Source organism: Marmota marmota, unplaced genomic scaffold, assembly GCF_001458135.2.
Source record: "Marmota marmota marmota unplaced genomic scaffold, marMar, whole genome shotgun sequence".
NCBI lineage: Eukaryota > Metazoa > Chordata > Mammalia > Rodentia > Sciuridae > Marmota > Marmota marmota.
Genome location: NW_026000283.1, coordinates 1,302,079 through 1,313,659, shown reverse-complemented (window position 1 = coordinate 1,313,659; position 11,581 = coordinate 1,302,079). Strand labels below are relative to the sequence as shown.

Genomic DNA, 11,581 nt, shown 5'->3' with positions numbered 1-11,581 from the left:
TATATATATATATAAACACACCCACTTTTTTATTTTTGCAAAACTAGATGAAAGGGCTGGGGTTGTGGCGCATTGGTGGATGGCTCATCTAGTATGTGCGAGGCCCTGGGTTTGATCCTCAGCACCACATAAAAATAAATACATAAAGTGAAGGTATTATGTCCAACTACAACTAAAAAATAAAATAAAATATAAAAACCATGTGAAAGTAAGTTGTAGGCATTATGGTGCTCCCTTGAATACTTCATTATGTATCTCCTAGAATATGAACATTCTCTTATACAATAAAAATACCATTATCAAATGAAAGAAAGTTAACAATAAGTCCCTAATACTTAATATGCATTTTATGTTAAAAATCTTTCTATTGATGAGATCAGACTACTTTTCTTATAGGATGTATTTAACTAGTTCCTCTGTTCCTTATATTTACAATAAGCTGAACGTTGAGACCATTGGCTTGATTATATTCATGTTAAGCATTTGTGGTTAGAGAGATTCATAGATGATGCTGTGTTTTTCATGTTGCATCATAGCGAGAGGTGCATAAAGTTAGGTTGTCCCATGATTAATAGTGCTAAGTTTGATGACTTGGTAAAATGATGTTCACCAGGTCTTGCTGTTATAAAAGATAATTTTTCCCTTTGCAATTAGCAAGTAATCTGTGAGGGGATCTTCTAGCAACATTTATATAATACTTCATAACTGGACATACTTTTATGATCCAGGCTAGTTGGATGATTCTGGCACATAACAAAGAAGCAAAGTACATTGTGTTGTGTATTCTTTTGAGATAGACATAATCTTTCATGTTATGATCATAGCATCCATTAATGATCCTTAAAGTTTGCTCTTTGATCACAGATTTTCTTGATTAGTCTACCTTAAAACCAGAAAATAAAACTAACTAGAACTTTTTCATAAACTGATTCCAGGTGACAAAGACAAAGCAATAAGTAGAATGGGGGATATTGTCAAGGGAGCATAGATATTTTTGTTTTTAATTGTGGTAAAATCTACATAAAATTGATCCCTTAACCATTTGTATGTGTATAGTTCAGTAGTGTTAAATACATTCACATTGTTGTGCAGCCAGTCTTCAGAACTCTATTTTACAAAACTGCAACTCTGTACCCATTAACAACTCCATGTTTCCCTTACCCCAAACCCCTGGCAACCCCTATTCTACTCTCTTTCTATGAATTTAACTAGTCTAGATACCTCATATAAATAGAATTATATAATATTTGTCCTTTTGTGAGATTTCACTTAGCATAATGTCATTAAGGTTCATCCAAATGGTAGCATGTATCAGCATTTCCTTCCTTTTTTAAGACTGAATAATCCCATTGTATGTATATACCACATTTTGTTTATCTATTCAACCATTCATGAACACTTAGGTGGCTTCACCTTTTGGCTATTGTGAATAATACTGCTATGTAAATGGGTATGCAAATATATCTTTGAGACCCTGCAGTCAATCTAAAAAAAAATTTATAGTTGTAGATGGGCAGAATGCCTTCATTTTATTTGTTTATTTTCATGTGGTGCTGAGGATCTAACCAAGTGCTTCACACATGCTAGGCAAACTCTCTGCCACTGAGCTACAGCCCCAGCCCCTGCAGTCAATTCTTTTGGTTATATATCCAGAAGTGGTAAATCTTTATTTAGTTTTTTTAGGAACTGAATATAGCTACTTTTATGATCCAGGCTAATTACATGATCAAGGCATGCAATGTAGAGAGGCAAAAAACATTATATCATGTATCCTTTTTGATGCAGACATATTTTAAACACAGGAATATTTTCTTTTCAACAAGGAACTATGCTTATGATTTTCTTCAAATACATGGTTTATTTTCCTGCTTTGATTGTAACATGGGTACCAGAAACATTTCATTTTCTTCCTAAGAAAAAAATAGCAGGAGTATAACAACAAAGTATAACCAGGACTTCAGTCAGAGTTGGAGAGCCAGTTGTATGGTGAGGGCTGTGGTTTGAACTACAAAGCACCAGCCACTTTGAAAGAGGACAGTTTCTTCTTAGCTCTAGCTGCCATGTATTGATGGTAAGCCCAGTGTGGCCAAGTTTTCTAGCCTTTCAAGAAAATCTAGAAATGTGCATTTCTATGTAAAGTATCCTAATTTTTCACATATTGACAACTTCTGAATTTTTAAAAATATTCTGTGGGCCACACAAAACATGTCTGTGGCCTGAATTCTACCTGTGGGTCCCAGTTTGGGGCCTTACTGTTTACAAGTAGTCTTCTGGAAACATCATCCTATTTAACAGTGAAGCAGGTAAAAGAGTCACAGAGGAAGGCACTGTTTGGCCAGATTATCAGAATCAAGCATTTCAGCATAGTTATATCACTTCTACTTTATAAATTGAGTTTGGGAATTTAGAAGTGATTGAACATTTTAATATTAGAGTTATTCCAGAAAGCAGTTATCCTCCTGATATGTTATTTTCAATTTTTAAAATTCATTTATATTTTTTCATTAATTCCCCAGCTTTATTGAGGTATGATTGATAAAAAAGTATTCATATTTAAGGGGTGTAATTTTCAATTTTAATGATAAACAATTATAAAGGTAAAATATTTAATTGTGAAAATGTGAAAAATATGGTATTTGCCGGTAAATAGATGGAATTGGAGACTATTACGCTAAGTGAAATAAGCCAATCAAAAAAACCCCTAAGTCTGAATATTCTCTCTGATATGTGGATGCTAACACACAATAAGGGGGAGGGGAAAGAAGAATCGAAGTTTATTGGATTAGACAAATGGGAATGAAGGGAAGGGAGGGGGCATGGGAATAGGAAAGACAGTGGAATGAATCAGACATAACTTTCCAATGTTCATATATGAATACACAACCAGTGTAGCTCCACAACATTGTTAATCACAAGAATGGGATTCTAATTAGGGTAAGTTGTACTCCATGTATGTGTAATATATAAAAATACACTCTACTGTCATGGATTATCTAAAAAAAAACAAATAACATATATAAAAGGCATAAAAACGAAAGTTAATTTGTCTGTTTTCCTAACCCCAGATGTGTTTTCTTCTAATCCTTTCTAAAATTTGGTATATGTGTATATATGTATACCTTTTCCCCTAAAGTTAGAATATTACTATATATAATTTTATGTCTTGCCTTCTTTAACATTATATCATAAGAATATTCTTGTATCATTAATATTCTTTCAAATATGTGACTTTTAATGCTCTAGCAACCCTCTATTATCTTGTGAGCTATGAAAGAAATATTATGTTAGTGAGTAGATCACTGATACTATTCCCACAGAACTTGTAAGGACTTGAAAGGGGAAGTTTTGCTTTTCCTAGGCCTTTTTCCATAGCTGCTTCATACCTTTACTGTTACCCTACTGTGTGTGCATTCTGTACATCCTAAAATTCTATGAATTAAACTCAGAAGTTCTACTTTTCCTCACTGACTTTTGTTTCATGGTTTTATTTTTCATAGCAGCTTTTGCCTTTAAAGTATACAATGTAATGGCTTCTAGTATATTTATGTATTTGTGCAATAGTTACCACTGTCTTAATTTCAGAACATTTTCATTATCAAAAAGAAACCCCTGGGGCTAGGGTTGTGGCTCAGTGGTAGAGCACTTGCCTAGCATATATGAGGCACTGGACTCGATTCTCAGCACCATATATAAATAAATAAAGGTCCATCAACAACTAATAAAATATTAAAAAAAAAAACCCTACCCTTTAGTTTTCATTTTCTATTTCTCCCAGCCTTCCCAGCCCTATACAACTACTACTCTATTCTCTGTCCATATATATTTGTCTATTGTAGATATTTCTTATAAATGGAAGCATATCATGTATAGTCTTTTGTGACTGGCATTAACATACTTTTTTCGAGGTTCATGTGTGTTGCAGCATGTATCAGTACTTTTTTTTCTTTGCAATGCTTGGGATGGAACCCAGGGCCTTGTGTGTGCTATGCAGGTGCCTTACCACTGAGCTATATCCCCAGTACTAGTACTTTATTTCTTTTTATGGCTGAATAATAATTCTACATTTTTTGGTTTATACTTTCATCAATTTACGAATGTTTAGGTTGTTTTCTACTTTTTGGCTATTGTGTCTAATGTCACTATGAACATTGACTATACATTTTTGCATGAATATTTATATATTCATTTTTCTTGGGTATGAACGTAGTTATGAAATTGCTGAATCATATGGTAATCTTGTATTTGACATTCTGAGGAAATGCCAATTGTTTCCACAGTGGCTGTCTCATTTTGTGTTCCCACCCCAGCAGTGTATAAGTGTTCCACTTTCTCCACATCTTAGCCAACACTTGCTATTTTACTTTAAAAAAAATAATTATAGTCATCTTAGTTGCTGTGAAGTAGCATGTCATTATGATTTTGATTTGCATTTCCCTAATGACTAATGATGTTAAGCAACTTTTCATTTGCTTTTTGGTCATTCACATATTTTCTTTGGGGTAAGTGTCTTTAGATCTTTTGTCCATTTAAAAAATTGGATTATTTTTCTTTTTATCACGTGTTTTAAACGTTTTTTTTTTTATTCTGGGTACTCGTTCCTTATCAGATACATGATTTGCAAGCATTTTTTCTGATTGTGTGGGTTTCCTGTTCACTCTCTTGATGGTGTCTTTTAAATCGCAATTTTTTTTTAAAGAGAGATAGAGAGAGAGAGAGAGAGAGAGAATTTTAATATTCATTTTTTAGTTTTCGGCGGACACAACATCTTTGTTTGTATGTGGTGCTGAGGATCGAACCAGGGCCGCACGCATGCCAGGCGAGCACGCTACCACTTGAGCCACATCCCAGCCCCATAAATCGCAAAATTTTTAATGATGAAATCTGATTTATCTATTTTTGTCTCACGCTTTAGGTGTCATATCAGTGAATTTATTTTTAGTACAGCAAGTAAGTTGGGAATATATAAGTTTTAGTCACTGATTTGAAAGAATGATCTCTGTATTTCAGACTTGGCTTTTTTCCCCCATACTTTTCAACTATTGACCTATTTTATTCACTTGGAGATTTATGTCACTCTCTTTATTTCCTTAGTGTCTAATGTTAACTTATGTTTTGTAGGGTGTGGTCCCAACTGCTCAGCGTGCTGCCATTGTTGTGGGAGTAGAGCTACCAGTCTATGATATTACCAAGAAGCACCTGATATTGTCAGGAATGATGGGAGATACAATTTTAACTCACTTTGTGTAAGTAGGAAAGGTTGTACTTATTTTATACTTTTGGCAATTTGAGCACACAAAGCCTCAGTCACTGACATTCACAGGTGAAATTAATAACTTTTAAATATGACCATAATACATTTGTCTCTCTTATTTCCAGCACTTCAAGATTTCTGCACATTTTGCATTTCAGAGAGATCCCAGATGCTATGGGCACTAGAGTACTGCAGAGCAGTGTGTAATACAGCAGCCTACAAGATGTTTATAAGATTTGCATATATTCAAATATAGACTCTATATGCTAAACTCATCTATTATTTTCCTTGGTTTATTTTATATCAAAAAGCAAACTTTTCTCAATGAGACTAAGATAAAAGGGTGAAGTTTTGTGGAGCCTCTGAATCTAAACCACAGTTTTTGGCTAAAGACTGTTGCTGATCTCATTTTATATTTTTTTAGTCCTGCAACCTTTATGATGTTTTGTAGTTTAAATGTATTTGGCATATTATGCTGTGGTTTGAAAATTATATGTAACTAATAAATAATGAGTTACACTTCCTGCTTGGAGGTGTTGTTAAGCATATAAACTGTCTACTTTGAAAAAGGGGGCAAGTGTCAGATTGAAAAACTGATGGGACAACCTTGAATGATGTTTGTTTAGAAAAGATTTCCTTTTTTCTTTAGATTGTAATGAAAGGGCAAATGTCAGGTTTTATCTGATAGGTCTGAGTTATTGTACCTTTATGTTTGGCTTAATTTCTCTTTAAGTGAACAGGAGATGGAAGTGGGGACAATGTATTTTCTTAAAGTTTTCATCTTTAGTTCCAGCTTTACATGTGGCCTGGCTGGGGCTCTGGCGTCCAATCCAGTTGATGTGGTGCGAACTCGCATGATGAACCAGAGGGCAATCGTGGGACATGTGGACCTCTATAAGGGAACTTTGGATGGTATTTTAAAGGTATGCAAAATGTGGGTTTGGGTTACATTTTTGGTTTTCTTTGATATCTCAGATCTTTTATCAGTTCTTATTCTTAGTTGCTACATATCATTCTGAAGATAAAAGAACCATTATGTATATTATGTAGCCTCTCTAAGTCATTTCCAGGTAGAAAATCTGTCTTTTTGGCCACCTAATGATGCTCAGTGGTCCTTAATATCATTATTCCAATTTCAGTGCTTGAGAATACAGTAGTACCATGTAGAATTATTGATAGAAAAGATAGAAAAGACTTAACATATCTCACATTTACCCACTTCAGATAAAACAGAGATTCTGTAATACAAATTCTGGTACTGAAAACAGCCCAGAAACCTGGTGCTTGATTTAAGTTCAAGATTGTTTTATTGTTCATATTTTGCTTTGAAAGTTTTTGCTGTTATGTTTTTTTAATATTATATAAATGTATTATATATATTTATTAGTAAAATCATTGCTACAGAAACAAACCTGGGGCTAAAATGTGGTGCTGCCATATTATTTCTCTGCTGTTATCAGATTCATTGAGCAATTATTATATATTAGGCACAGAGAAATAGCTATTACAAATGTACTATAGGTATATAAAGAAATAATTGATAAAGCCTGGTAAATGATAAACTCAGAGTTATGTGGGAGACAATTACAGTCCAATTTGGAAATTTGAAATTGAATCCCTGTAGATGGTGGTAAATTACATAATAACAACTCCCGTCTGTTTAGTACTTCATTGTGTGTCAGGAGCTGTCCTAATGAGACTTACATGTATTCCTTCATTTAATCCTCATCATTACCACATGAGGTAGATACTGAAGCACTGAGGGATTAAGTAACCTCAGGGTTCCACAGCTAATAAGTGGGAGTGCTGGGATAAACTTAGACCATTTGGCTTCCAACCGACCTTAGCTTCTACATTATGATGCCTTCCTCATAGTGGTAGCTAAATTTTGGCTAGGCTATAAAGAGTATTGAATGTTATGCTGATAAGCTTGTACTTTTTTTAACTTGGTAGAAAAATATTTAAAGCTTTTTAATCAGGTCACATTTACATTTCACTTTTTAATGTTTTTATTAATGTGTTAGAGTTATACATAGTAGTAGAGTTCATTTTGATTTATTCATACATTCATAGAATATAATTTTCTCCATTTCAATCCCTGGTACTTCTGCTCATATTTGCATTTTAAATAGATGAATTGCCTTTAAAGAGGTGGCAAATTTAATCACTTGGGTTTCACAGGTACTGCATTTACCTTAGAACAATCAACTCAGGACCTGAGGTGTAAGACACAAGCATCACTATTCTTAAAACTTCTTAGGCTGCTGCAATATTCATCCAAGGCTGAAGACTACTAATCTAAGGGGATAAGCATGAAGTAGTGGGTCTTTAAAAGTTTTACATGCCTCACAATCTGCAAGGCTTGTTAAAATGCAGTTATCTAGGCACTATCTCTAGATGCTGATTCAGTTGGTCAGCAATAGGACCTGAGAAGTTGTTCTTCTAACAAGTTCCCAGGCAACACTGATAATACTAGCCTGGCAACCACACTTTCAGAACTGCAGACCTAGAGATATAGAAGCTGACTGGAAGGTTTTTATACTAATGTGAGCTAGAAGTGATAAAGGCCTTAACTTTAAAATGGTAGTGGGAATGTAGGAGGTGGTACAGAATTGAAAATAATGTAGTTGATAAAGTCAACAAAATTTGTTTGAGAAGTGTGGGAGAAAGGATATATCAAAGATGATTTTCAGATTTTTGGATTTGATGACCAGATGGCAATATTCATTGGCAGAGGCATCATAGGAAGGGGAATAGGTTTTGTGGGAAACATCATAGTTGTGGATACTTAGTTTGATGTGCTCATGAGAAACACCCAGTGCATATGTATGGATATACTAGCCCTAAGATGGGAAATTTCATGGATGTAGATAAGACCTTGTGGGATCATTAGCATATAGGTGGTTCATAACCAAGGAGAGCAGGTAGAGGTGTTCACAACCTTTTTGCCTTCCTAGCACACTGCAGCAGTATATAATTCTTTCCAGTAATAATGATTCACTGAGGCAGTGATTCTCAGACCCTGGGGAATTTAATTTGCCAAAAGTCTCCCTTGGTATTTCTGACATGTTCACCTCTCCATTTGACAGTCGTTGGAATAGAGAGAAGAGGAGTGGACTAAGGAAAGAACACTGGGGAACATCAATTTTTAAGAACTTAGTAGGTGATGACCCCAGGAAAGACAGTTTAAAAGATATGAGGAAACTTCGGAGAGAGTGATGTCATAGAAGCCAAAGGAGTAATGAGTTTCAGGAAGGAATGAGTCATATGCAATAGAGAGATATAGGATGATGAGGATTACCAAATATCTGTTGGATTTAATATTCTCCAAGTAAGGTTTCATGGATTGGTGTTTGAACTGTGTGTTGAACTGTGTGGATTACTGTGTGTTGAGGAATATGTTTAATCATTCATTCATTCAGTGAAAACAGTTTGTGTATCACATGATAGACAGTGTTCTAGGTTGGTATAGATATGTTGGTGAACAAAATGACACTTAAATTCTAATAGGAGGAGATAAACACATAGGTAAGTGAGGATAAGTAGATAGGTATAAAGCACTCTTTCAAGAAGGTTGGCTGAGAGCTCACAGAAGGTAAAATAATATAATAATAGCATTTATTGAATGCTTATTATGTGCCAGGCACTCTATATAGAGTATATGCTTTAACAAATCCTATGGAGAAGATATTATCTTTCCCTCTTTATAAATGAGGAAACTTTCAATCATAGTAGCTAAGCTTGGCCAGTAACTTGCCTAAGATACACAGCTAATGAGTGGCAGATCTGAGATTGACTCTAGGGTCTAATTCTGAAGTTTACTTACAACAACTATGCTGTGTTGTATCTGCAGAAATATATTTTTATATTGGTAGTACCTTTAAGTATTTATATGTGTTCACTCATTCATGTACTTGCTATGAAAGTTCTTTAAAGTGATTTTGTTTTATGTCATCATTATATATGATGTACCTTCCATATTATTTTGCATTTCCTCTTTTAGAGTCCTAAAACACTTTGGTAAGGAGTCATGCATTCATCTCTGACATAGTGAAGAATGGCTGCAAATCTCATCCTGTCACCCCTATCTAAAGTTCATTAGTGAGTCAAATGTGGTGGTATATACCTATAATCCCAGTGACTTGAGAGGCTGACTCCAGGCTCTCTATGATCCCTTTTCTCTCCTATAGCCTTATTTATATCACCTTTATTTTACATTCCAGGCACACTAAAAATTTCCAGGCCTAGGTTTTCTTTTTCCCTTCACATGTTCACCCATGCCATATACCACCCCAAATACATCTTTCACTTGGCCAGTTCCTAGTCATACTTCAGATCTCATTACTTTTTCAAAAAAAGTCTTCCCTGACCATTAGACTAGGTTATATATTCAAGAGTTTCTTGTAGTTCCTCTCTCATAGCATTTATTAATATTTTTTAAAATTTACATATCATTAAATTAACCCATTCAATATTTAGTATACTTAGCATTTTAGCATATCACAACGAGATATATCAACTTTAGAACATTTTTATAACCTCAAAAAGAATCCCTATATCCTTTAGCTTTCATCCCTTATCCCCCATCCATCTAGTTCTAAGCAGCCACTAACCTACTTTCTATCTCTATAGATTTTCCTCATCTAGATATTTCGTGTAAATGGAATCATACAATATATAAATTTTTGACTGGATTCTTTCACTTACCATAAATGTTTTCAACATATTACATGTTGTAATATGTATCAGCACTTTATTCCTTCTTATTGCTGAATAATGTTGTGTGTTTCTGTTTATTCATATTTGTAATTGCTTTTAGTGTCTTCTGTCCTGGTGGAGTATAAATTCCATGAAGGTAGAGCTGTATGCATCTTGTTTATTACTTTTCCACAGCAAATTATTAAATGAACTAAAATATGTATCTTCATAAAGTATTCTGTATCTATGCTTATCTACCAAAGTTCTTATTTTCACACATCTGTCTCAAACAAGAAAATATCTTCCACTTCTCAAGTTTTGAAGGTGTTCACTATTTTGCAGATTTATAAGGATTTAGATGGTTGACAGAATTGTTAGAGACCATCAACATTTGTTTCCCACAAATTTGTTGGAAACTTAAATGGGGCAGACATGGTGGGGATGAAATGGTAAACAAGACAAACATAGTTCCTGCACTCTTGGAGATTGTATTTTAGTTAAGGGAGACAGACAATAAATACACATGTACACACAAATGGTATAATTTTAGATAGAAGTGAATATTAGAAAGAAAATAGAGCATATTAAAATATTCACTGGGTGCTTGGGAACTACTTCAGCTTAGATGGTCAAGAAAAACCTGTGAGGGGCTGGGGATGTGGCTCAAGCGGTAGCGTGCTCGCCTGGCATGCGTGCGGCCTGGGTTCAATCCTCAGCACCACATACAAACAAAAGATGTTGTACACCGAAAACTAAAAAATAAATATTAAAAAAATTCTTTAAAAAAAAAAAAGAAAAACCTGTGAGGAGGTAACAAACTGACATGTGAATGATGAGGAATTGGTGGCCATGTGTAGAACCTTGAAAAAAGCATTTCATAAACAAGGAGCAGCTTACAAAGGATCTGAGTTGGGAATGAGCTTGATATGTTCAAGAATTAGAAAGTAGGCTTGTGTGGCTGAGTATGGTGAGTGAAAAAGAAAGTAGTAGGAAGTGAAACTGGTGAGAGAGGCAGAGGCTAAATCATGTAAGTTCTTGTGTGTCATTGCAGAGAATTTGCAACTAGAATGAAATCCACAAGAAAGCCATCTGAGATCTTTAAATGGAAAAGTGACATGATCTGATTTATAACTCTTAAAGATTGTTCTGGTTTCTAGATAGAGATTTTAGACCAGTTAGGTATTCCAGGTAAGAGAAGATGGGATTATAATGTATCTCTGAGGTCCCTTGTCATTTGTTGACGATTCTAGGTTATCTTCATCTAAGCTTTTGTTTTGAGTGATTTTCAAATTTTTCAGCATTAGTTTTGGCCTGAGACCTTCAGAATTTGCTAAAGATCCATCGATGTCAACATTACCACTGTGTTTCCATAAATAGTACCCTCATTATATTATTCTTTGTTTCTTCCAAAATTGATTAGTAAGGATAATTATCTCTAGTGTTCTTAAGCTGTAAGGGGAGATAGGGATATTTGTAAATCTGGCTTCTCATATTGTCTTATCCAAATACATCCACTTTTTATATAGTGTTAAATTTCACTTCACCAATTCAAAGGAAAAATAATATTTTTCAATATCTAACACAATGCCTAACACATTGTATTTACTTAATAGATACTTGTCTATATATATA

At 34.3% G+C, this 11,581-nt stretch overlaps 1 protein-coding gene across 4 annotated transcripts in view; it reads left to right on the top strand.

The window, feature by feature from the left end:
- Positions 1-11,581, top strand: part of Slc25a14 (solute carrier family 25 member 14) — a 35,201-nt gene that overhangs the window by 20,552 nt on the left and 3,068 nt on the right. For all 4 annotated transcript variants that reach the window (XM_015498485.2, XM_048797069.1, XM_015498486.2 and 1 more), the window contains 2 exons: positions 5,119-5,243; positions 6,039-6,174. In XM_015498485.2, the coding sequence (XP_015353971.1) occupies positions 5,119-5,243; positions 6,039-6,174 (261 nt within the window). The remainder of the gene's footprint in view (positions 1-5,118; positions 5,244-6,038; positions 6,175-11,581) is intronic.